Genomic DNA, 26,817 nt, shown 5'->3' on the forward strand with positions numbered 1-26,817 from the left:
GGAAGTCTCAGCCCAAGTCCCACTTTCTTTACAGAGCCTTGCCTTCCCTCTGTTGATTATTTATTATTTATCCTATTGATTTGGCACATAATTGTATGCATGCTGCCTCCCCCAGTTAGAATGTGAGCTCCTTGAGAGCAGAACAGGCTTTTGCCTTTCTCTGCATCCCAGGGCTTAGCATAGGGCCTGGCAGATGGTAGGTGAGCAATAATGCTTGTTGACTGACTTGGATAGAAGCAGCCTGGATTTGGGCTGACAGGAATCATATACTCGCTACCTGAGCAACCTTGGTCTGGTCAATAAGCCAATAGAGGTCTCATTTTTATCAGTGAAGTGAGAGCATCAGACTGGGTGACTTCTTAATCTATGACCTTGTGCTACAGTTTGGTGCATTTGCCAGAGGCTGCAGCCTTGGAGTTGGAGGCTTTGGGTTCAAATCCTGACTAACGCTTACTATTTTCGGCAAGTCACTTAAAATGAGGGAGATGACCTAGAGGTCGTCTTCCAGCTCTAAATCTGTGACCCTATATTACGTAAAAGGCGCACTGGATTTGGACTGAGAGACCGTGGGTGGAAATCCCAACTCTGTTCCTTGTGCGGACTTGGTCAAGACACCAAGCTTTTCAGTTTCTCCAATTGTAAAACGAAAGGGTTGGAGTAGATAGCCGGCCAGGTCTAAACATTGGCAGCGTGGTTCAGAGGCCATCCAAATCCCACCTGTGGTACCCTGGGCAAGACACTTGGCCAGCGCTTAGCACAGTGCCAGGCACATAGCAAGGACCTGTTGCCTGCTATTCGTTCACCTCTTTGGGCCTCAGTTTCCTCATCTGTAAAATACAGAAGTTGGACTCGCTTGGTTCTGGGGACCTTTCCAGCTCTTATTCTATCACCGACACTCGTAATGCGGTTTCTTTCCTCTCTGTGGTCATTCCCCTGCTCTCCAACCCCTGCTCTGGGAAGCCAGGAGGCAGGCGCTACTCCCACTCCCACCCCACCCCCTCTCGCCCGTGGCTGCCTCTAGAGGGCGCCCGGGAGGCCGGTTTACCAGTCTCCCTTTGCCCGCTCCCGACGCTTCGTTCCCGAGCTGAGCAAACTTTTGGAGTTTCTCCTCCTCTTGCGTCATGGAAAAGGTTGGAGGGTGACCCGGACAGTGGGAGGCGAGGAGCCGGGCGAGCGCCCCTGGTCTAGCGGCCCAGCCCCAGAACCGGTGTGGGTGTGTGGGTTGCTACTCTGCGAGACCGTGGGGAGGCTGGGCTCACTCTCGATCCCGGACTGGGCAGATCGGCCTAGAGAGCCCAGGCAGACGGACGGACACCTCCTCCTCGCCGGCAGCGCCAGCTCGCAGGAGCTCGAGGGCCAGCTGCCTTCCTGAGGCTCCTGCAGCTGCTCAAAGTTCCCGCGGGGCACCCGAAGCCGGAGCGCCGGCCCTCTTTTCGCCACTCCCAGCCCTTCGGACCTCGCAGCTCCTGTTTCTCCTTCCACCTAGTAGCCTTCCTGGAGCGGGTGCCCGAGTCCTCGGCCTCTACGAGGGAGAGAGTAGGGGCGTGCTTGGGTGTGTTTGTGGATGTGTGGTTACAAGATGGAGTGAAGGGAGCCCCAGTGCCACCCGCGCGCCTCGAGGGCTGCGAGCGCAGGTGGGCCTCTGAGTTGGGGCCACCCTGCTTCCCGGGCGCTGCGCCGGGGACTGCATCCCTCTCTCCTTCCCATCCCTCGGTCCAAACGGAAGTGCCTCTGTTTTTGCTGAACTCCTCTGGCGGCTTTCTCTCCTCCGCCCTCCCTGCGACTCTCCCTCTCTTCGTCCATCCTTCTCTCCCTCCCTCCCTCTCCAATCAGCCCTCCCCCTCTGGACACAAGAACCCGGAATAGCATTTTTTTTTTTAAAACTAGCCTCTTGTAGTCGTTGCAGTTGATTGCTGAGGTGCCTCTCAGTCCTGGGAGGTTTGCCGATCGCTGCCCAGCCGGGACTCGGAGAGAAGCCAACAGGATCACACTTCATTCCCAACTCTTCTGCCTTTTTTTTTTTTTTTGAGAAATACCGCTCTGCGTGTGTGTCTGCGTGTTTGTGAGTGTGAAATTTGCGTTTTGTTCCCGTCGGCGCGGATCTGGGGGAGAGCTCTTGTAGCCACTGTGGGTGGTTTGTGTTTTGTGGGTTGGTTTGTGTTTTAATGATTGATTTTATCCGGTGCTTTCCTCCGCGTCCTCTGCTGTCGCTCCTAGTTTCTGGCTCTTCGCTTTGAGTCAGTTTCAGGCGGGTGGAAACTGACCAAGAATTAAGCAAACAAAAGATTCCAAAAGAATCCTGGCTGAGGGGTTCCTCCACTACCTTTTTGATTCCTCTCAGCCTCCCTCCGCAGGCAGTGAGGAGGGTTGTTTTTTGGGGGGTGGGGAGGGTGGAGAGGGAGGACAAGTGTTCGAGCCAAGGGTTCGGGGCCCAAAGAAACTTCCCCAAGACCCTCCTTTTTCTCTGAATCTAGGTTTGCTTCATGTTCTGTTTTGAATTGAAAGTTCACGTGAATTTTCCCGAGGTCTTGTGTAAGCCTTGGATTGTTGTTGTTTTCTTTTCCCCCGGATCTTGTTGGGAAGCGGGAGGGAGGTGTCCACCCTTGGATTTATTTCAGCCTTGTTAGGTTTTCCTTTTGCCCCTCTTGGGCTTTTTGGAATTTTTTTAAACCTAGTTCCTAAGTAGAGAAAAGGGAAGAAAGCAAAAAATCCTTAAGTATCCCGCACAAGAAAACCAACCAGTGAGTAACTTTTGGAGGGAGCTGTTAGTTGCTTTTCATTTTAAACTATTTTTTTTCTTGGGGCACTGTTCTCACTTAAAGTACCTTCTTTGGCCTCCTGGCCCCTGTTTTACAGTGCTGGTATCTAGGTGTGATTTTTTTTTTCCTTTTGGGAGGCTTAGGGAGGAAAGAGATGTAAAATTGCAGCCCAGAGCAGGCTGTGGGAAAACAAGAGGCCAGATGGAGACCGTGAGATGAGTACCTAATAGGTGATGGTGTCCTGGCAGGACCCACTTCTCTGGCCTGTATTGTCACCTCGAACCAAACCAGAGCCTTACTGGAACAGACTGTTTGAACCCCTCTCTGGGCTATGTCACTTTCCACCAAGGGAGTAAGACTGTGTGGAATGCAAGGGCCATACTTGAATTTCTGGCCTGTGTTGAGGGTAAAGGGGCAAGATTGTCGTGAATCCTTGACAACTGTGTGTGTGTGTTTCTGGATGTGCATGTCAGAAGGTCCTGTCTTTACTTAAGTTTACTTGGGATCTGAGCTGCACCCTCTTCCTCTCTGCCTTTCCCCTAGACTTTCCTTCCCTATCAAAAAAACAAAACAAAACCCAACCCCAACCATGGCATTGAAAGGCCGAGCACTTTATGACTTCCAGAGTGAAAACAAAGAGGAGATCAGCATCCAACAGGATGAGGAGCTGGTGGTCTTCAGCGAGACCTCCTTGGATGGCTGGCTGCAGGGGAAGAACAGCCGGGGGGAGACCGGGCTCTTCCCTGCCTCCTACGTGGAGATCCTCCGATCTCGTTGTGATTCCAACTATACAGACTATTCAAACAGCCCAGCCAGCTGTCCTAGCAATGAGACTTCTTTCTACGTCACCCCTGTGGTCAACACAGGCATCATGTCTCACCAGGGCAGCTTCGAGGATGATGATGAGGACTGGGATGATTGGGATGATGGGGGCACCGTGGTGGAGGAGCCACGGGGTGTTGGGCTGGGTACCAACGGGCACCCCCCTCTCAACCTGTCCTATCCCGGTGCCTATCCCAACCAACATATTAGCTTCCGACCCAAGCTACCCCTAGAGCGCCAGGACAGCACCGCCTCTGGCAAGCGGGGTAGCGTGGTCGGGCGAAATCTGAACCGCTTCTCCTGTTTTGTTCGCTCGGGTGTGGAAGCCTTTATCCTGGGCGATGTGCCCATGATGGCCAAGATCGCTGAGGCCTACTACATTGAAATGGGTCCCAAAGGCCCTCAGTGGAAGGCCAGCCCTCACCCCTTTGCCTGCTCTGTGGAAGACCCCACCAAGCAGACCAAATTCAAGGGGATCAAAAGCTACATCTCCTATAAACTCACACCCAGCCACGTGGGCTCGCCCGTCTACCGGCGCTACAAGCATTTCGACTGGCTCTACAACAGGTTGCTGCACAAGTTCACAGTGATCTCAGTGCCCCACCTGCCCGAGAAGCAGGCCACGGGCCGCTTCGAGGAGGACTTCATCGAGAAACGCAAGCGCAGGCTGATCCTGTGGATGGACCACATGACCAGCCACCCGGTGCTGTCCCAGTACGAGGGCTTCCAGCACTTCCTCAGCTGCCTGGACGACAAGCAGTGGAAGATGGGCAAGCGACGGGCGGAGAAGGATGAGATGGTGGGGGCCAGCTTCCTCCTGACCTTCCAGATCCCCACTGAGCACCAGGACCTCCAGGATGTGGAGGACCGCGTGGACGCCTTCAAGGCCTTCAGCAAGAAGATGGACGATAGTGTGCTGCAGCTCGCCAACGTGGCCTCGGAGCTCGTGCGCAAGCACATTGGGGGCTTCCGGAAGGAGTTCCAGAAGCTGGGCAATGCCTTCCAGGCCATCAGCTACTCCTTCCAGCTGGACCCCCCCTACAGCTCGGACGCCCTCAACAATGCCATCTCCCACACAGGCAAGACCTACGAGACCGTGGGTGAGATGTTTGCTGAGCAACCCAAGAATGACCTCTTCCAGATGCTGGACCGCCTCTCCCTCTACCAGGGCCTGCTCTCCAATTTTCCTGACATTATCCACCTGCAGAAAGGTAAGGACTGGACTGGGGCTGGTGCTGAGGTGGGCCTCAGGGAAGGATGGAGGGCAGGGGAGCCCCTTTTCCTTCTAATACCAATGTCCCACACTTTCTGTCTGGTCAAAACTCTGTTCTTTTCAAGACTCTTCTCTTGGATATCTTTATTTCATTCTTATAGCATCCCTGAGAGATAAGGGACCATTATCCCCATTTGACAGATAAAGAAACAGATCTAGAGAGGAAAAATGACAAAAGCAGAGGCAAGACTAGGACCCAAGGTTCCTAACTCCCCTGCCAGGCTTCTTTCCACTGCACTCTTTCTGCCCCTTCTTTACTTCTTATGGGGCTGCCAGTCCAGGGTGAATCCCTGTGATCAAGAACACTGGCTGCTATTTTTAGAGCTAAAAGGGATACTTAAAAATCGCTTGATCCTCATTTTACAGATAAGAAAACTGAGGCCTAGAGAGTATTAAGTTACTTGCCCAAACTACTAAAGGATGGAGTAGGATTTGAACCCTGGTCTTCTGCTATATGACAGTGCTTTAAAACAACAACAAAAAATCCATTCTTTTTACCAGGGTCAGTTCCCAAAGAGTAAGTGAAGGTATAGACAAGGAAAAGAGAAAGGGAGTGATTCACTCCAGGTTACACAGTGGAGCCCAGGGTGGGTCAGGGGAAATGGAGACCAGAAGTCCGGACTTTCACCTGGGAGCCCTTTTCATCCTGTAACCATCCAATCTCCTCCTTCCCTCTTGTCTTTCTTCTCTTGACCCTTCACCTCTCCCTTGTCCTTTTCTTCCTCACCCTGGGTGAGTCACCAGCTGAACTAGGCAGGTCCCTGTTGCCTGGGCATTGAGCCATACTGTCAGGAAACCTGGCATGGGTCCATCACGAAGCCTCCCTGCCCAGTGCCTCCCAGTTCATCATCTCGGGGTGAGGGGACACCATGGGAAGAGCTTGACTGAACACATGAGAGTGAGAGCCTTTCCTGCTTCTTCCTGGAGCTGAGAGGGGTTACGAAGGGATTAAAGGAAGGAGGATACTGTGCTAAGGGAGGTGTAGCCGTACCCACAGGCTGGAGCTGACCGTAGGTCAGCTTTGGAACTTAGAAAGGGTGGCTGGAGGGGGTTGGGCTGTGCCCACAGGAAGGGACAGGGGCTCTCTGAGTGTGGACTTCCCCTTCTTTGCACTAACATCCTTTCCTCCTTCCCTCTGTCTCCTTACCTTGCTCTTCTTCTGGTTAAATTACCTCCTTTCATTTCCTTTCAAGCCTTCCTCCTCCCGGGAAGATGGAACAAAGAACAGGTTGGAATGAAGGCTGGGGCCTCTAGGGATGTGGGGTGGATCTGAGTCCTGTGAAGGGGGAATAAATGTTTATTGAATTAAATTGAAGGGAAACTGGATGGGCCAAGTTGGCAGGGCAGGATGGAGAGCCCCAACTTCTGTGTCCTGGGAGCTGGGGGTTAGGATGGAGGACTCTAACATCTCCAGGAAGCTGGAGGTTAGGATGGAGGGCCACAACCTCCATATACTGGAAGTTAGGGGTTAGGATGGGGTTAGAAGCTGGGGGTTAGGATAGAGGGCCCCAAATTCTGTGTCCTGGAAGCTAGGGGTTAGGATGGAGGTACCCAACCTCCATATACTGGAAGTTAGGGGTTAGGATGGGGTTAGAAGTTGGGGGTTAGGATAGAGGGCCACAACTTCTGTGTCCTGGGAGCTGGGGGTTAGGATGGAGGGCTCTAACATCTCCAGGAAGCTGGAGGTTAGGATGGAGGGCCACAACCTCCATATACTGGAAGTTAGGGGTTAGGATGGGGTTAGAAGCTGGGGGTTAGGATGGAGGACTCTAACATCTCCAGGAAGCTGGAGGTTAGGATGGAGGGCCACAACCTCCATATACTGGAAGTTAGGGGTTAGGATGGGGTTAGAAGCTGGGGGTTAGGATGGAGGGCCCCAACCTCTATGTCCTGGAAGCTGGGGGTTAGGATAGAGGGCCCCAAATTCTGTGTCCTGGAAGCTAGGGGTTAGGATGGAGGGCCACAGCTTCTGTGTCCTAGAAGCTAGGGGTTAGGATGGAGGTACCCAACCTCCATATACTGGAAGTTAGGGGTTAGGATGGGGTTAGAAGCTGGGGGTTAGAATGGAGGGCCACAACTTCTGTGTCCTGGAAGCTGGGGGTTAGGTGTGGGGATCTGCACTCTTCACAAACCAGGACTGTTATCTAGGCCAGCTTCACACTCGTTTAGCTTCCTTTATTCCCATTCTTCTTGTCCCTCTTCATTTTCTTCCTCTCCCTTTCCCTGTTCCTTCCCTTCCCTTCTCTTCTTCCCTCTTCCCTCTTTTTCCTTGTTCTCTTTCTCTGTTCCCATCTACTCTTCTTCTCCACTCTCTTCCCTTCTTTCTCCTTCCTGCTTTTTCTCTCTTCCTACTGTATTTTTCTTGTCTTTACTTTTGAGTGCCCCCAGTGTGGTACTGTGGAAGGAGTCTTGGATTTGTAGTCAAGAGACCTGGGTTCCAATCCTGTCTCTGGCTACCTCGGTGACCTTGGTCAATTCATAACCTCTCTAGGCCTATTTCTTTCTTTTTTTTTTTTTGGCTAGGCAGTGGGGTTAAGTGACTTGCCCAAGGTCACACAGCTAGTAAGTGTCAAGTGTCTGAAGCCAGATTTGAACTCAGGTCCTCCTGACTACAGGTATATTATCTAGGCCAGCTTCACACTCCTTTAGCTTCCTTTATTCCCATTCCTTTTTATCCCCCTTTCTTCCTCCTTTTCTCCTTCTCTTTTCTCTTTTTCCTCTTCCAATCTTCTCTTTCTCCTCTTCCTTCATTCTCATCTCTCTTCCCCTCAAAGAAGCCTTTAATGATCGAGGGAAGCGGGAATAGGATGGAATGGGGGAGGGGACTGGGCTTCCTTCCTCATCTTCCCCTTTCCTACTGAGAGCTCAGTGGTCTCAGATGGGGGTCAAGGCTTCTACAGAGTTAAGAAGACAAGAGACCTGGGCACTGCTTCCAGATTTGCCACCACTCATTGTGGTGACCCTGGGTGAGCCTGACGCATCTGTGGGCTGAGTTTCTTCATCTGTAAGATGAGGGTGGACCTAGATGACCTCTGAGGTTATAGGGCATTGAGATTCGAGGGACACTAATTACTAGGGAGATGTTGAAGGAAAATAGGGCAAGAATGGGGGAGCCCAGAGGTAGAAGCTGTGGATCTTGTGGCTAGGGTGGTGCTGGGCACAGCCCCTCTGTGGACTCAGCTCCAGGCCTGCTCCTTCCTAGGAACAGCCCAGCCATCTCTTCCTAGGGAGTGGGGAGGGAGTGGAAGGAAGGCTTCCTCCCTATCCCCAGAGGGGATTTGCCCTTTGCAAAGGCACTGCCCTCTTTGAGTTGTTGGCCACTTTCTGTTCAGATTAAATCAGCTGGCTACATGTGACTGAGGAGGGGATATATCCCCTGGGATGGTAGGTCCTTGGGGGGATGGGCAGCCAGAAATGAGGCTCTGGGCAGAACTGAGGCTTGCAAGGTCACACGAAAGCCTGTGCCTGACCTGGCAAGAGCTGGTTAGACCAGCTCTCTGGAGGTTGGTATGTTCCTTCGTGGGGGAGGTTGGGTGTGGGTGGGGGCTGGCTGAGCAGCTGCTTGCGTGAGCTTTCTCTCTGTCTCTCTCTCTCTGTCTCTGTCTCTCTCTGTCCCTTCTTCTTCTCTTTCTGTCTCTGTCTCTCTCTGTCCCCTCTCTCTTCTCTTTCTGTCTCTGTCTCTCTGTCCCCTCTCTCTTCTCTTTCTGTCTCTGTCTCTCTGTCCCCTCTCTCTTCTCTTTCTGTCTCTGTCTCTCTCTGTCCCCTCTCTCTTCTCTTTCTGTCTCTGTCTCTCTGTCCCCTCTCTCTTCTCTTTCTGTCTCTGTCTCTCTGTCCCCTCTCTCTTCTCTTTCTGTCTCTGTCTCTCTGTCCCCTCTCTCTTCTCTCTCTGTCTCTGTCTCTCTCTGTCTCTCTCCTTTCTGCCTCTGTTCTCTCTCCAGGTGAGATCAGAAGCCTTTCTTAGGAGTCTATTGATTGCTCTCTTTCTAGCCCTGGATCCGCTTGGGAAGGCAGGGGTGTCTCTGGGGATCTTTGAGGCCTCAGAGTTGAGGAGCTAATCTGGGGTAATAGAAAAAACTCGGGGCTTGGAGTGAGAAGGCACCTAGGTTTGAGTCCCAGCTCTGACATTTACTAGCTGTGTGACCTTGGGCAAACCAGAGGGCAGACTTCTTAGAGCCTCAGTTTCCTCATCTGGAAAGTTGCAATAACACTAACAACAACAATAATAGTAATTGTAAGGAACGTGTTTTGTAAACCGTCGAGTGTTACAGAAATTGGAGCTATTATTACTAGCTTCTGAGGTTGATCCCCTCCCAGTCCTGTGAAGTCAAGCAGATGATTTAATAATGCACAGTAACTGGGTTCAAGTTGCAGTGGAAAGAAGTCAGGTAACACCAAATTTCCTGCCGATGGGGGTGGTGCCTGAAGCCCTTCTCCCCTGGCTCTCCAAAGGAGCTCTTGGTCATAGCTGGTTGGAGAGGGTTAGGCCTCTCTGGGAGCAGGGCAGGCACCAGATGACACCCTGATGTCCTTATGATTTTATGCATGTTGCTTTACTTAACGTCTTCCAGAGGAGGGCCCTGCAGAGGATCACCTGTGAAGAGCTAGGGGAGCTAGGCTCAGGACAAAGGGAAGAGCTCTCCAGGAGCTCTGGGCTCCCTCCCCTCTGGTGTTGCCTAGGCTGGTAGGGTTACATTGGACTTTTTGTCTGCAGATCTTTCTCCTTAGGATCCCTTAGGTCCAGAACTTTGGGCCTGTAGCCACAGCCCTGACTTGGGGTACCCCCTACTACCTCCCCACATAATAAGCCTTGGGGGAGAGGGGCTTCTCATCTCCAAGGCCCCGTTCTCTGGGCCAAGAAAAAAACTTGGGGGATGAGAGAGACAGAAGCAAAACAGACAGATGGACAGAAAGGGGGGGGAGAGACAGAAGGGAGACAGACAGACGGACAGACAGGGGGGGAGAGACAGAAGGGAGACAGACAAATAGACAGAAAGGGGGGGAGAGTCAGAAGGGAGACAGACGGATGGACAGAAGAGGGGAGAGACAGAAGGGAGACAGACGGATGGACAGAAGGGGGGAGAGACAGAAGGGAGACAGACAGATGGACAGAAAGAGAGATAGAAGGGAGGAGAGGGAGATGGAAAGGGAAAGAGAGAAAGAAAGAGAAAGGGGGAGGGAAGGAGGAAAGGAGAGAGAGAAAGAAAGAAGGGGAGAAGGAAAGAGAGAAGGAGAGGGAATGCGAGCATGAGTGTGAGCCAGAATGCACTGAGACTTTTCTAGCTTATACCCTTTGGGTCCTGTCTTGGGAGGCCCCTTCTCCCTAGGGTTTTTTTCTGACATCACAGGCAAGGATGCACAGGTAGGGTATCCAACCTGACTTGTTTTTGTCCAGAAGGGAAGTCTTGAGAGGGTGGGGGTGAGGGGAGTGTTGTATTAGGGAGAGCACCCTGCCCTATTAGCCCTGTTTTTCCAAAGAGAGGAAGTACCAGAGTCTTGAGCCCCTGGACACTTGACCCTAGAGCCATCTTGTCCTGCCTATTGTATGACTGGAGTGAGTATATGAAAGGAAGTGTGAGGAAGCCCTGTTTCTAGTCCTTGCCCAGCCTCAGTTTCCTTCTCTGTAAAATGAGGTTATTGGACTAGGTGAAGGTTTTGGCCCCCTTCCATCTGACATTCTATAATTCTGTATCTGCTAAAACAGTAGCTCTGGAAAGGATTACTCCTCTGACCTCCGAAGAGGGTCAAGCATGATAGGGCTGTCATGGTATCCAGAAGGTCAATAGATCAGGGTCAGTCACTGGGGAAGGTCCCAGCAGGAAAGGGAAGGGGAAGCCTTGAGAATATCATGACCCAGCCCCATAGGCCTGACTCTGCAGCCACATCCAAGGAAGGAAAGGGTCTGGGGAAGCAGCTAGAGAGGGCTTTGTTGGCCCAAGTCCACACCTTCCTTTGCCAGAGGAAGGAAACCAGCCTTAGGCAGGGTGGGAACCTTTGTGGAACTATACCAGTGACTCAGCAGGCTAGGGTCTGGACCTGCCTTCTGGGAAGCAGAAGACTTCACTTCTGCTCCAATGTCAACAGCCAAGGATAGGCCCACAAAAGAGAACCTAAGTTATCTAGCCCATTTTACAGATAAGAAAACTAAGGCCCAGAAACTAAGATCACCATGATGGGTTAGCAGCAGGGCTGGGAATTACTTCAGTCTGAGACCCTATGATAACGCAGCTCTCCCAAGTAGAGGTAGCTATTGATGCAGTAGATAGAATGCCAGGCCTAGAGTCAGGAAGACCAGAGTTCAAATCCCGCCTCAGACACTTATGAACTGTTTGAACCCGGGCAAATCACTTAGCCTTTGTTTGCCTCAGTTTCCTGTACTGTAAAAATGAATCTAGTAATAGCCACGGTTGTACAAGTCTGGTGAGAAGTTTGTAAAGCGCTTAATGCCATGCCTGGCACATAGCAGGTGTTTAATAAGTGAGCTCATTTCCTTCAGTCCTTCCTTGCTGCTGGACATTTTGAGAGCCTAATGCCAGATTTGCAGTGAGAAGAAGCCCACCTCCTAGACCCTCCTTGCAGTTCTTCTTCCTGCCTTTTGTCATCACTTTAAGCCAAATCGTCTGACTTTTGGAGGAACCAGGTTCCTCTTTCTATGCTTAGCCTTCAGTCTTATGGCCCTCTCGGACCTGGGCTGCTTCTTCCACAGTCCCAAGGAGGATAAGTGGGAAGATGAGGAAGAAAGAAGGTGGGGCCCTGGACTGAAGGAATCCTTGCTTTCGGGGGCTCTTTCTTAGAAAAGGAGGGAACAGTCATGGCCTGAGTCATGCTTTGATTCTCAGACTTGTAGCCTGCCCTTCTGGCCATTTTTTCTCAGGATTCCTCAGCAGGGAGTCTCTGTCCAGCGTCTGAGCCTTTGGAGATGTTTTGAGGGGTGTCATTGGTCTAAGGGCAAGAGCGTTGAATTTGGAGTGAGGTGACCCAGACCTGCCTGGGATACTTACTGCCTGGGGGACTTTGGCCACCTCACTTCATTTCTCTGGTCTCCATTTTCTTCATGTGCAGAATGAAGGTTTTGGACTGGATCCTTAGTTTCAGCTTTTAAGTTTCATGGTCCTGTGGGATCCTGGAGTCTTAAGATTATTGGATCTGCACTTCCTAGCTGTGTGACTCTGGGCAAGTCACTTAACCTCGATTGCCTCACCAAAAAAAAAAAAACGATTATTGGATCTGAAAGGGACCAAAGAGATTAATCTAGTCTAAGCCCCAAGAGCAGTCCTACCTCTCTGTGTGGGCAGGACCCTGCCATCTGGCTGTAGTGAGAGCTGGTCTCACTAACTCTTACTGCTCATTTTCTCCCTTCCCCTGCCCACCCCATAAAAAACTCAGCCCTAGATCTCCCCAGTGAGAGATCATGGTTGGGGCAGGCTACATGGACTGGTCTCACTAACTCCATTCCCCTGCCCATCCCATAAAAAACTCAGTCTTAGGTCTTCCTAATCCCTGCCTTCTCCTGCCCTCTGTTTCAGCTGTACCCCCTGAAATCTTCGTCCATTGTGGGATGGTGGAAAGACTATAGGCTCATACATTTAGAGCCTTGGAGGTCATCTACAGATCTCTGCATGTAGGTGGAGGACCCGACTTTGAATTCTGACTCTTCCGCTAAGGCATGTTAGGCCAGTCACTTCACCTTTCAGGCCTCAGCTGTAAAATATGGGAATTGGACTAATGACTCCCAAAGTCTCGATTCTTGGTCCTGTGAGCCCATGGTCCTGGTTCTCTTCCTGTCATTCTTCTTCCATCTTCTCATGCCCCCTGAAACTTGGCTTTCTACTGAAGACACCCCGTCTCTCGGCACCGTCTCCAAAACTGGTTGCTCTGGGACCCAAATGAGGAGGAGGGGGTGGTCCCCGCCTCCACTTGCTGAGCTTCCCTTTGCCGTGGTCCCTCGCCTCTGCCCCTTTAATGTTCCCTCTGCCTTGTCTCCTCCTTGTTGGGGGTCATCTTTGGACCTTCTGCTCACTCCTCTTCCTCCTCGCTTAGGGCATTCTTGGCTTCCAGACTTCTTCCGCATCCCAACCCCCTTTCAAACTCCCAGGCCTCCAAGTTCCTGAAGCTTTTCACTCCAGCTGTTCCAGCTTGTGTTTTCCAGTCTCCCCAATGTGCAACCCCACCAGAATGGCCATACCTTAGCTATCTCCTTCCCCAACCAGCCCTGCAGCCCTGCCCTGCCATTGGACTGAATATGCTCCAGGCACCAGAATTGCTGGTTATGGCTCTGTCTCCTTATCTAGAAGAGTAATGTCATTACAGATGCATTAAGATGGATCCTGTCTTATTTATTTTATTTTTAATTTTTAATTAATTAATTAATTTTTAGTTTTCAACATTCACTTCCATAAGCTTTTGAGTTTTAAATTTTCTCCACCTCCCTCTTCTCCCCCTTCTGCAAAACGGCACGCAATCTGATGTAGGTTCTGCATATGCATCCTTATTAAACATATTTTCACATTAGTCATGTTGTGAAGAAGAATTAGACTAAATGGGAGGAACCACAAGAAAGAAAAAACAAGATGAAAAAAGAGAGCAAACAGTATGCTTCCATCTGCATCCAGACTCCATAGTTTTTTCTCTGGATGTGGATAGCATTTTCCTTCATAAGTCTTTTGGAGTTGTCTTAGATCCTTGGGTTTCTGAGAAGAGCTAAGTCTATCAAACTCAGTCATCACACAACGTGACTGTTACTGTGTACAATGTTCTCCTGGTTCTGCTCACTTCACTCAGCATCAGTTCATATAAGTCTTTCCAGGTTTTTTTGAAGTCCTCCTGCTCATTATTTCTTATAGCACAATAGTGTTCTGTTACATATTTTTTATTTTTTTTTGTGAGGCAGTTGGGGTTACGTGACTGGCCCAAAGTCACGTAGCTAGTAAGTGTCAAGTATCTGAAGCCAAATTTGAACTCAGGTCCTCCTGACTCCAGGGCTGGTGCTCTACACGCTATGTCACCTCGCTCTCCCTGTCCTATTTATTTTAAAAAATGCTTTATTGATGTCCTCTGATCACAACCACTTTCCCACTCCCTTCCAGATGGAACCCTTTCTTTGTGTCAAAGAAAAACAATCAGAAACATCAGATATCAGGCACTTTGTTGGGCAATGTTTACACTAGTCTGTCTGAGTCTTCCACCTCTCTGCCAAGAGGGAGGAAGCACGAGCAGCGGAAAAATTAACGAAGACTCTTATAGAGGAGATAATGAAACATTCTTCCCAGTAGCGATCTCCTCATTTGTTTTATAGAAGTCATTGTGGAGGGGCAGCTAGGTGGTGCGGTGGATAGCGCTCTAGCCTTGGGGTCAGGAAGACCTGAGTTCAAATCTGGCCTCAGACACTTGACACTTACTAGCTGTGTGACCCTGGGCAAGTCACTTAACCCCAGTTGCCTCACCAAAATGCCAAAGAAAAAAAAGTCATTGTGGCTGTTCTCTTGCTTCTGCTATTTCATTCTTAGCCATTCATAGGTCTCTGACTGTTTCATCTTCATCATTTCTTCCTGCACAATAATATTCCATTACACTCATGTTTGTTATTGTTGCTTTTGGTGATTCCAGTCGTGTCTGACTCTCTGTGACCCCATTTTGGGTTTTCTTGGCAAAGATACTGCAGTGGTTTGCCATTGCCTTCTCCAATGGCTGTTTCCTTCTCTGTTGCATTCATGTATCATAATTTATTCAGGCGTCCCTCAATCCTTTGAAACGGTCAGGATACAAGGGTCCCAGGAAAAGTCCTGGGCCAAGTAGAGGCTGGCTTTTGGGTTTACCTTTCCATGGCTGCCTCAACTAGCAAGATGAGTGGGTTCTAGTCCTGGCTAGGACACAGGAGAGGAGGAAAGTGTTAAGTTGGGTAGGGCATGATGGGAAGGGCAACATGGCGGCATGAACAACTCTGGCATTTTTCACTTCATAAAGTAGTCTCACGGAACCGTGTGAGGCAGATTGCGCAAGTATGGTTATCCCCATTTTATAGAAGAGGAAACTGAGACTGAGAGATACCGATTCCCCTGCTCAGGGTCATACAGCCAGTAAGTGGCTGCTGACTCCCAGGGACTAGACGCTCTTCCTACCAGACCCGCTGCCTCCCAGGTGTTCACTGAATGGAATCAGAGGCCAGATTTGGTGAAATTCAGAACTCCAGGGTGGTTGCAGAAACGAGAAGGTGCCAGCAGGGTTTTCAGCCCTTTGGGTATAAGAACCAAGGCCACCCATAGAAACTGCCTCTCATTTCCTTATCCTGTTTTACACTGGGCTATTAAGTTTGGCATCAACTCACTGGCCCTATACTGAGTCTGCACTTTTCATCCTGCCATTCAAAACCATCTACCAACAGGCCCCACCTACCCCTCTAGCCTCATTTCCCATGATTCCTTTATGTGCACCCACTAGTCCATGCATATATTCAATCAATAAACATTTATTAAGCACCTACTGTGTGTCAGGCATTGTGCTAAGTGCTTGAGACACAAATGCTGAAGTGAGACAGTTTCTGCCCTCAAGGAGCTTACTTTAACAACTTGGGGAGTAAGAGAAGGGGGCAGTCCTTGAGCATTAAACTGAACCAGAAACGAGGAAGGAGATTTCAGCAATGGGGGACATCCTGTTAGAGCCCTCTGACAGCTCCCTTCGCCATTGGAAGTTCTTTAAAGGCAGGAACAGGGTCCGATTTCATTTTTGTGCCCTCAATACCTTGCCCATAATGGAACTTAATAATTGTTTATTGAATTGAATTTACAAAAGCCCCAGCTCAAGCCCCGCCACCTCCAGGAAGCTTTCCTTGACCACTCTAACCAAGCCTCACTGAGCTCCTGCTCCCTGTCTCCACACATTGGCACTTTGGGCCCACAGTGTTGTGTTCTAACCCTCATCCAAATCCTGGCTCTAACCCTAACTTGTTCAAGCTTTGTCTCTCTCCAGCTAGATTATCTAAAGGCAGAGACTTTTTTGCCTCCCCTTCCTGCTGTACACATGATAGGTACTCAACAGGTCATCATATACTAGAGCAGAAGGGGACCCCTGGGTTCTAAGTAGCCCCTCCTTAGCCAAACCATCCATCTCTACATTCACAGTAAGGCTGTCCAGCCTTCACGTGAAGACCTCCAGAAATGGTGAGCTGGCTTCCTTGTGAAGCAGCATGTTTCACTTTTGGAAAGCTATTTCTTAGGAAGTGTTTCTTCACATTTGTGGAATCCTAGAACCCCAGAGATGGAAGGGAACAAAGAGTTGGTCAAGTCTGGCTCCTTCATGATGTGTGAATCACCTTGACCGTGCCCTGGTCAATGTAGTAATCTAGCTTCTTCTTGAAGACCTCCAGGAATGGGGAGCTCATTGCTTCCAGAGACAGCCTGTTGCACTTTTGGGCAGCTCTCTTAGGAAATTTGTCCTTTTATTGAACCAAAATCTCTCTCTTTGTAACTTCTCTCCATTGATCCTCTTCCTGGTATCTGAGGCTAGACAGAACAAATCTAATCTTTTTTCCAAATGTCAAGCCCTCAAATGCTTGAAAATACATTGCTCCACCCCACCGCCCCCATCTGTCTTTTCTCTGCCTAAACATCTGCATTACCTTCACACAGATCATTTTCACTACTGATTGTGTGACCGTGACCACCTCATTTAACACCTCTGAGCCTTAGCTTCCCAATCAGAAAGATGAGAATAACCACTGGTGTTACCCACCTCACGGGATTGTTATGAGGGTAATATAAGACAAAGGATGGAAAGTACTTCACAAACACCAGAGTAATGTGCGAATATTATTTTATTATCATTACTGTTATCACACAGGCCAGTTGCCTCATTGTACGGATGAAGAAACTGAGACCTAGAAAGGTAAAGTTACTGGCCCTTGGTTACATAGCTGGTAAGGAGGAGAGCTGGAACAGGAATCCAGTTCTTCTCAAATGCCATTGCTCCTTCCAACATCCCATGATTCCTCCCCAGCACCTTCCTCTTTTGGAATAATATATAATAATAACATAATATGTTATAATAATATATTAATACAATAACATTACAATATATTAATATAATAACATATAATATATTAATTTTTCAGTCTTTTTCGGTTGAGTCTGACTCTTTGTGACCCCATTTATAATTATGCTAAAAGCAGACTAATGTTCTAAGTATATATAAGTATATATAGATATAGATATAGATATAGATATATAGATATATATTCTAGGGCAGATAGGAAAATAGACAAGAGAAGATGGTACCTCACTGGGGAGAGATTTTTCATTTTGAACCAGACCTGTGATTGCCTCTTTCTTTACCAAAGCCGATTGGTGACTTCTCTGCTTCTTACAGTCTTAGAGACTTGTCTGGGCACTAAGAGGTTAAATGAGCTGTCCAGGGTCATGCCATCAGTAGCATCAGGGGCTGGGTTTGAATCCAGCTCCTCCCTAACTTTGAGGCCAGCTCCAAATCCATCACACCTGGCTGTGCCTGGGGCTAGGCAAGGGGAACATGATGGTTGCCTGTGAATATTTGTAGGGCTGCCACATGGGCAGAGGATTAGACTCACTCTGCTTGGCCCTGGCGGGGCAGACTTGGCTGTCTGGAAGGAAAAACTTCCTTAGAACTCTTCACAAGTGAGTGGGTTCTCTTTGACTGGAAGTCTCCAGGCAGAGAGAGTTGGGACTGCGAGCCACTCACTAGGAATATTGCGGAGGGAATCTCTCTCAAGTTTGAGTTGGACTAGAGTGAGGTCTCTGAAGTTTCCCTTCCAGCTCTTGAGACTCTGGGACTATTTCACAATGTATGCTTTGGCTCTTCAAAAGCTTCCAAATACAAAGTCTGAGCAGAAGGAAAATAAATCAACAGCTAAAACATTCCTAAGAACGATTTGGCTCAGAAAATGCTGTTTGGGTCCTAGATGGGCATAGATGGGAAGGGCAGATCCCACTCTCAGCAGGATCTGAGGGGATGAGGGCATAGAAGCCTTCCCATCGAATCAATGGAGTGGGTCTTCCCTCCACAGCCCATCTCTCCACCTCATCATTTCTGAAAAAGCAAGCCTACGTTGGCATGACTGTTTTTGTTTGTATTTTCATAAGCCAAGCTTCAGTCATTCAGGCTCTCCCAGGGGGGAGGGAAATGGCTGATCTGAGTTAGGGCTAATGGCTAATTTGACAATAGACTCAAGGAAATGAAGTTTGATCACTTTCAAGAACGCAGAAAAACCAGAACTACCTCAGCCACCTGTCACCTAGTAGAAATCCTTAGGGGACTTAGTAGTGAATAGATAAGAATGATCTACTGTACATAGTTCTGCAGTCCTTGAAAATAGGCTGTTACCTTAATAATTTCACCATGCCTGACTCCCTAATCTTTACCTAGTTTGACCCTAGACTCTAAAGAAGTAACAATATCATATATTTACATAGAAGTGGAGTCCTTGAGGGCAGGCTGTTTTTGTAGCCCCAATGCCTAGAACTATTGAATAGTCAGTCCTAAGAGATAGGGAGGTTACAGAGGTATTATTAGACTATTTTACAGATAAAGAAACTGAGGCCCCAAAGTGACTCACCCATGGTCATACAATTAGTAGTGTCTTGAGACAGAATTAAAATTCAGGTCTCTTCTGACTGTAGATGCAAGGCTTATTCTGCTACTCCCATCCTATTTCTTTGGATGAGAATATATCACATTGCATTTCTCTCTGTCTCTGTCTCTCTCTCTCTTCTCTCTCTCTCTCTCTCTCTCTCTGTCTCTCTCTCTCTCACACCCACACACACACATAAACACAACTAGAGAATCCTCTTTATAATATTGTAGATTTTGAACTGGAAAGGACTTTTAGAGGTCATCTAGTCTGAACCTCTTATTTTATAAGTAAGAAATCTGAGACCCAAAGAGATTAAGTAACTTGACTATTGTCACACAGAGACAGAAGATCTAGACTTTAAGCCCAAGTGCTCTGACCTCAAAGCCTACACTCTTCCCTTTCTACTACACGTGAAGAAAGGCCACAACTCATTCAATTGACACGAAGTCATAAGACAATGCCACTTCATTTTCATGGTGATAGGCTGTGGTTATTCTCCCATTGGCTAGATTTTGAAACTGAGGCTCAGAGGACTTGTCCAGTGTCACACGGTGAGTTAGTGGAAAAGCTAGCATGGGGCCTCCTGACTTCCAGCCCAGGGCCCATCTACCACATCTCACTGTCCCCAGAAAGTAAGAGTTTTTGATAAATCAGCAAATATTTGTTGACAACTTATAACATTACTGGCCCTGCGCTAGCTTATAGATTTGAAGGAGCCAAATTGAAGACCCCTCCCTGTCCTCAGAGAGTTGGTGTTGTTGGAAAGGTCAGTCATGCATGCATGAAGCAACAGGAAGCCACGCAGGGCGGTAGGTTAGGAAATCCTTAGTTCTGTGCATTGTACAGATGGCAAGTGTGTAGAATGAGGAGGGCACTGGGAGATAAATGACCTCTAAGGTCCCTCCCAGCTCGAAGTCTGTAATTCTATGACGTGATTTATTGGTGTCACCATGCTGAGCCCAGCCAGGTGTGTGAGTGCTGGCTCCCAGTGTTCTGCTGTGCCTTGGACTAGCCAGAGGAGAAGGCCTGGGGCCTGTCCTCCCGGAGGCCTCAGTCTGTTTGGGAAGATGAGAGCTGACATGCACGCAGGCCAGATTCAAAGTTTCTCCTCCCCTCTGCACTCTCGTGGGGTCCAGGTGCCTTCGCCAAGGTCAAAGAGAGCCAGCGCATGAGCGACGAGGGCAAGATGGACCAGGACGAGGCCGACGGGATCCGCAAGCGCTGCCGTGTGGTGGGCTTCGCCCTGCAGGCCGAGATGAACCACTTCCACGAGCGTCGGGTACTGGACTTCAAGCACATGATGCAGTCCTACCTGCGGCAGCAGATTCTCTTTTACCAGCGGGTCAGCCAGCAGCTGGAGCAGACCTTGCGCATGTATGACAGCCTCTAACCCTGTCTCCTTTGCCTCTCCGGCTGAGCCTCTGCTCCAGCCTTCCCCTCCCCTAGTGCAGGCCTCAGCGGCACAGATGTCTGCTCAGGTAGAGAGAGAGCCTCCAGGGCTTCCTCAGAAGGATGGCCGAGTCCCACTTTCCCCTGTTCCTTTTGTACGGTTAACCAGTCCCTCTCCCCCTCTCCTTTGTAGGTGTATGTCTGCCCGAGGGTGGTCTGACTTCATGGGGTGGGTTTAGAGGAAATCAGTCCCCTTCTGGGAGGCTCTCACAGTGACTGCCTTGATCCCCAGCTAGAGCAGGGCCCGTGTCTCCCTGCTTTGAAAAAGGGACCAGAGTAGGGCGAGAGGGATCTGGTTTCTAGCTTTGAGTGACCCGGCTTCCTCATCATGGGAAGTGGGAGCAGAGGCAGATAGGGGAGAGGGAGCCTTTGGAGACCAAAGGCCGTGGTGGCCTAGAGAGAGAACCCAGGAGAGCCTGTTCCCCAGCCCTAAATCCTTACCTAAATAAAATATCAGGACCCTGTGAAGCAGGGTCATTCCTAGACATCCCTGGATAGGGTTATGGGGCAAATCCAAGCATCCCCTTCTTTCTGCTGAAAACCTTAGGGCTTCTTCACCTGTCTTCCCCCTGAACCACAGCCACTGTCTACTCATGGCACAGATTCTGGCTGTTGGCTTCCCTTTGTGATAGGGAATCTAGCCAAAGCCTAGAGGAGGGATGAAGACTGGGGGCCGAGATAGCTGCCCAGTCTCTAACTCTACCTTTTTGTAGTCCTGTTCCTGCTGGCCAGTGGGTCAGGGGACACTGCAATCCCTCCTAACACCAGGTCCCTTGGTGGGGTTTTACCAGGGGCCCCTAAGGCCCAGGTGAGGTCTTTCCCTGGTTTGACCCCATCCTTCTTACCTCCCACCCCCCCAAAGTTATGAGGCCCCCTGTGGGAGCTGCCTGGGCACTAGCCCGGATCGACATGCTTGGCAGTCTTCTGCATCCTGAACCCATGCTCCAAACCCATAGATAACCCTGGCTCTTACTCTGGAACTGAACTTCCCTGATATTTGTGCCCACCAGCATATAACCTATGAGATCAGGGCCCAGATAGCGTAGATTCCACAAGGCCTTAAAAGACCCCTTGAGTGCCTTTTGATCCCCTTAAACCTCAAGCATGGAGAGGAGCTGCCAGCTCTGCCTGCTGGTGAATGGCAGAGAATCTGTGGGACAGAAGGGAAGGGCAGGGGAGCTCATCTCCCCTTGGAGCCCTGCTGGCTCCCGTCCCCTCTTCTTGCACGCACTGTGATGCCAGCCTGGCCTCCTTGAGGCTCGGCAGAGATGGCTCTGGTCGTTGTTTACATCCCAGTGGGAGCTGCCCACACACCCTGTTGGTTTTGGGGGGTAGAGAGGGGGGAGGGGTGCCACCTGACAGTGGCCACACAGGCAGATGTGGGCCACAGCTTGGGGTGCCCCTGTAGGCCTCAGACAGCCCCTCTCGCTTTTGTTTGTTTTTTTTTTCTCAAAAGAACTTTTACAATTAAAACAGCAGAGTCACATTTTTTTCTTAAGTGTTGACCTCTTCCTCAGTCCCTCTGCTGATAGATGATCTTGGGAGCTAGAGAAGAGATGGAAGGGAGGGGGAGAGATGGGGCCACATATGTGCCCTTCTGTGGCAGCAGTGGCTAACACCTTGGTTTCTGAGCAAGGCATGAGGTGGAGGAGTGGGTAGCAGAATCAGTCAGCTACGCAGGAGGAAGGAGACTGGGAAGGGAGGGGATGGATCCACTTAGTGGCTGTGTGAGGGGAAACCCATGGCTCTGGGTCCAGTCCTTCCCCCAACTACGGGGATAAAATGAGGTCTCTGGCTGGATTTGCAGGAGGGGGAGGGCTAAAGATTTAGAAACACAGTCAAAATCCATGAGGTCAATTCATTTTATTGGGGGCCACTTTATTCAGCTACACTGTGAAGGAGATGAGAAGATGCAGGCTTCAGATCTTGACCTCAAGGTCGCTGTCCAGTTGGGGGGGGCGGTGTGTGAAACATTTTGGAGACCAGTACGAGATGGCTCGCTGTATGTGGTATCAGGCCTGTGGTTGAACAGACACATAGAAGTGTGGCAGGAGGAGTTCCAGCTTTGCTATTACCCTGATAACCTTGGATCAGTCACTCTGGGCCTCAGTTTCTTTATTTGTCAAGGGCAAGGGGCCTTATTTCTAAGCATCTTCCAGCTAAAGGAACTGGGATTATACAGGTGCCTTGAGGATCGCAGATTCACACATCTGGAGCTGGAAGGAAATCTCAGAGGGTGTCCAAGCCTCTCATTTTATGGGTGAGAAAACTGAGGTCCAGAGTTACCCTGGTAGCAGAGGCCAAAGAAGAGGAAGATCAGTATGGATTGGCTTCTTGGAGGGGTTAGGGCTTGAGCTGGCCCTTCCACAATGAATTCAGTTTGGCTAGGCACAGAAGAGGGAACTTCAGGCTGGGATATGGTATAAAGAATGGGGGTTGGGGTGGGCAAGGAAGGAGATTATAAAGGGGAACTGGCATTGTGCTGTCAGCCCCTAATAGGAAAGATGGAGTTTCTTTTCAATTAAACAAATGAAAAATTAAGAGCTTCCTTTGCTCCATGCTGGGGTTACAAACATTAAAAAAAAATCAAACAGTTCCTGGCCCCAGGGAAAAGGGGATATGACATGAACTCAGATGGGCATAATATACGGTGTAGGGTGTAACTGGAGCAAATTTGAGGAAAGAGATCACCCTTTGAGCTAGGGAGGAGGGGGAATGAGGAGGGGGGGCAGCCACCGGAGCTGAAAAGGATCTCTGGATGGGGGGTGGTCATTGGACTTTTTTCCAAATAACAGCTCAGCAGTGGCTAGTTCCCTGTGTCACCATGGCTAAGTCGTTTAACTTCCCGGTGTCCCTTGTTTTCTACCCCACGAAATAAGGGGGTGGGTTTCTGGAGAAATGTGGGACCCAGAATGGGAGAGGGTGAATATTGTGGTTCCCGAAGGGAGCCAGGAAATTTCTGGAGTGATTCCCGGCGGCCCCACTTCGAAATTCAACCATTTGGGATTTTCCAAGAAATCCACCCACCCCTCTCCATGCTCAGCACAGTTCCGGGCACATAGTTAGCGTTTAATAAATGCTTGGTATCCTCCCCCATTCCCCTTTCCCTTCTGGACCACACTTCTGCCCGCGCGGAGCAGAAGTGGGGGTGGGGTGGGCCGGTGGCAATGAGGTCATCCTCCTGGCCGCTCCGGGGCCCCGTCACGTGGCGGAGACAGATGTGCCGAGCCCTGGGGATTACAGGCGCTGGCCCCATCGGCCTTTCTCTGGCTCTCAGTGGAAAACAACGACGAGCCTCTCTCTCTTTCCCGGCCCGGGCTGGGGGCGGGGAGGGAGGACAGGGACCAGGGATGGGGCTGCGGAGAGGACGGAACCTGGAGGGGCCCCCGGCTGTTAGGTGTAATTGAAGGAGTCTGCTGAGTGTGGGCCTTTATGACACCCCTCCCATCCCACCACGTGGCTCCAGGGGGATGGGAGAAGGCCAGGCAGGGTGAAAGGACAGACTGACTCCCGGTTCCTGGCCTGGTATTCCCCTCCACCCCAACCCCCAGAGATGGTCCTGCGCCAGGGATGGATGGAAAGGAGGACTTCACTGGCTTATGGGAGGAGCCCCCGGAACCAGCCCGCTCCTCCCCCGTGGGGTCAGCCAATCGCCAGGCTGTCGTGCCCCCCCCCAAACATACTGACACATCGACAAAGCCCATGTCCTCACACATCCAGAAACACACACAGGCAAACCCGACCCGAGAAGATCTTTGGTCTTGGAATTCTAATGCGCGATGACATTACACCCAATCATAGCCACATTCACTTCACCCTCTCGATCTCCCCGCCAGCCCCTATCCTGCTCCCCAAGTGACAGCAGCCGGCCAGTTCTCGGTAACTTGGGCAGTCACTGCCATGCACCTACAAGGCTCCGGTGTGACAAATTGTTTATCGCAGAAGCCTCTTCCTCCATTCTGTACCTCAGATTTAGAGGGGGAAGGGGCCGTGGGGCCCAACCCTTTCATTTTATGGATGAGGAAACTGAGGCCTATAGAGGTTATGACTTGCTTAAGAGCACACAGGATGGGGTGGAGAGCAGATGTTGAGGCTAACACTGCAGGGCTCATCGGGGGTCCCTCTCCTGAGCCTGACCCCATTCACCCCAGAGCACAAAGCCTGCTCAAAAGGCTCCAATCCCGTCTCCCCTCCCTTGGCTCTCTCCAGCAGGAGTCGGACCTGTGGAGTGATCGGGCCGTGCCTAGACCTGTCCCTAGTGCCAGGGTGACTCTCAGGAAGTCTTCCTTCCTCTGTGCCAGGTTCCTCTCTCCGCCCTGCCGGCACCCCAGGGGCGTGCCTTTGGAATGATTTTCGCCCTCTCCACCAAAAACAAACAAACAGAAAAACAACCTTCCAGGAATCTCCCGGGCCCTGCCCCGAGATGCAAAAAGAGGAGAAAACACAGGCGAGAAGCCACCCAAAACAAGGCCGGGGTGGGGGCAGGGACAACGTGGTTCTGATTAACATTCCCGGAGCTGCTTCAGAGCAAGTGAGGACTTGGGGCCCGCCCTGCCCCAGCTCTCACTTTTCCCTCTGCTGACTCAGCGATCCCCGAACCGCCAGGCCTGCCCTCCTCCCCAGACAGACCACGCCCCCTGCACCCATTCACCTGTTGCCGCATTCCCACCCCAGTCGATTCCAGACCTCAGGACCTTAATGAAGGAGTGGGGAAACCCCCTCCCCCAATCAATCATGGGAGGAAAAAAACAAAACAAAAGTGCATATCCTATTCTTCTAGAGCTGTCGAGAAAAGTAAGGAATCTCGGACACAGAGCAGAATGATTGCATAGGGAAGGAGAGGTCTGTGACGTCCCTAATAATTTCATATGAAACCTCCTTTTGTAATGCTCAGTCATAAAGTTGGACACTTTATTTAAGCAAATAGATTGACAAATTGGAAACATTCTCGGGAGTGGGCAACCAGGATGGAGAGGAAGGCCCTGAGGATCTATTTGTTGAGAGACTGGAGCCTGTTTACTCTGGAGAAGGGAAGGAGTTAAATAGGACAGGAGAACTGCGTGCCAGTGTTTTCAAGGTCATTACCCAGAAGAACCAGTAACTTTTTCTGCTTGTCCCAGGACCCTCCCCCCTCCCCCCACAAGGCAATGGTTAGAAGTTGCAAAGAGGCCAAATTAGGCTGTTTAGAAAGAAAGATGGAAAAATGGAATGGGTTGATCAGGAAAGTGATGGGCTTCCCCACCCTGGAGGTCTTCAAGTAACAACTGGATGACCACTTGTCAGGAGGCAGGTTGTGGAGGGGAATCTTTTTGGACCCCTGAAGTCCTTTCCATCTGAGCTCCTCTTCTGTTTAACTAATAATAAACTTGTATAACACAAGCCCCCAGACACCCCACCTATCCCCCACTTATCTTTATCGACCTATAATCTCCCAGCACTCAGTGCAGTTTTAAGCTCTGATGACCTAGACCAGTTCTGCACAACTAACCAATTTTCCAGAGGGATGGTTGATTTCTTCCGCACAGAAAGGAAGGAGAAAGGCACATTTTCTCAACTCAGTTTAAACAATGGAACCTGAAAAATGGGTAACGGATAGTGGTCATCATCATTTCTTTGTTATTGTTATTTTAAAATGTTTTTATAAGCTTAAATAGCTTTACCCAGGCACTGAGACTTTTGGAGACATACAATATTTTGTTTTTAAATCATCTTCATTTCCAGATATGCCCCTATCCTCAATCCAACAAGCCAAACCTTGTAACAAAGTATAAACAAAGGAAAAAATCAATTCAGCTAAACCAAATCAACGTACCAATTGTTTGGTATATGCAATATCGACACCCATAGTCCGCTACCTCAGCAAAGAAAAGTAGGAAGTATAAACTTTTTTTCTGAAACACTTTCCTGTACATTCTTCTCTTTAATTCATCTTGTCACCCCTGGGAAATAAAAAGGATGTAATTACTTTCCTTCTTTTACTGGTAAAGACGAGATTGGGAAATTTATTTCATCCTGTGCCCCAAAGCAATAAGAAGCATCATTTCCTAGGAAACCTAGGATCTCTAGAGGGGATGTGGTTCTGTGAGACTGGAGCTAATCCTGGGGTCAGAAGTCCTGGATTCAAATATCGCTTCTAGCTCATACTACCCATGTAATGCTACGCAAGTCATTTCATCTCAGTTTCCTTATCTGTAAAAGTCGATGTAGTCCTTGACAGTGAATGATCTCTATGGGGAAGGTGGGTACATAGGAGTAATAAGAAAAAAATAGCTTGGAAAATACAGTTCAGGATTAGAAATGAAAGAAGCCCCAAACTTCCTGCATATGAGAGAGTGGGAAGGTGCTAGGCACTCATAGTGAGCATTGAATGACATCACACACACAAGAAAATGAAATTGGCTATATTTAAACAAGAGGAAGCAACTGTGAAAAGCAGAATGGTGTAGTAGAGTCAAAGAGCCTGGGTTTAAATCCTGGCTCTGCTATTTGCTGCCTGAGTGACCATGGGCAAATACCTTCCACTCTCTGAGCCCTGAGTTTCCTCCTCTATAAATGAGAGTATGGGACCAGTTGATCAATGCTTTACCAATATGTTATCTCACTCGATGCTCACAACAATCCTGGGAGAGAGAAAGATGTGTTATGGTCTCTATTTTACAGTTGAGGAAACTAAGGCAGATGGGTCAAGTGACTAGCCCAAGGTCACGCAGCTAGTACGTATCTGAAGCTGTATTTGAACTCATGTCTCCCTGACTCCAGGTCCAGTGCTTTAGCCACCGGGCCACCAAGCACCACTCTGAATCAGTGATCTAATGGACTAGTTACTGAGGGAGATTCCCCCTGCAAATCAGCTAGTTGTATGCAGTCAAATCATTAACTGGGTAGAGTAAAGGTCAGTATCAATATGAAATCAGAAG

The 26,817-nt window shown here is 49.7% G+C and overlaps 1 protein-coding gene across 1 annotated transcript; it reads left to right on the top strand.

The window, feature by feature from the left end:
• The first annotated feature begins 1,017 nt into the window (after positions 1 to 1,017).
• SNX33 (sorting nexin 33) lies at positions 1,018 to 21,398 on the top strand. Its single transcript, XM_020994569.2, has 2 exons — positions 1,018 to 4,792; positions 19,588 to 21,398. Exons 1-2 carry the CDS (start codon positions 3,349 to 3,351, stop codon positions 19,839 to 19,841), a joined length of 1,698 nt encoding a protein of 565 aa, XP_020850228.1. The 5' UTR covers positions 1,018 to 3,348; the 3' UTR covers positions 19,842 to 21,398.
• Positions 21,399 to 26,817: the final 5,419 nt, after the last annotated feature.

This window comes from Phascolarctos cinereus, unplaced genomic scaffold, assembly GCF_003287225.1.
Source record: "Phascolarctos cinereus isolate Bilbo 61053 unplaced genomic scaffold, phaCin_HiC Scaffold_3;HRSCAF=262, whole genome shotgun sequence".
NCBI lineage: Eukaryota > Metazoa > Chordata > Mammalia > Diprotodontia > Phascolarctidae > Phascolarctos > Phascolarctos cinereus.

Bases quoted from the DNA above. Each gene is read 5' to 3' on its own strand.
- SNX33 (XM_020994569.2), top strand. From the start codon at position 3,349: ATGGCATTGAAAGGCCGAGCACTTTATGACTTCCAGAGTGAAAACAAA. The intron at 4,793-19,587 runs GTAAGGACTGGA...CGTGGGGTCCAG, and splicing joins CATTATCCACCTGCAGAAAG to GTGCCTTCGCCAAGGTCAAA.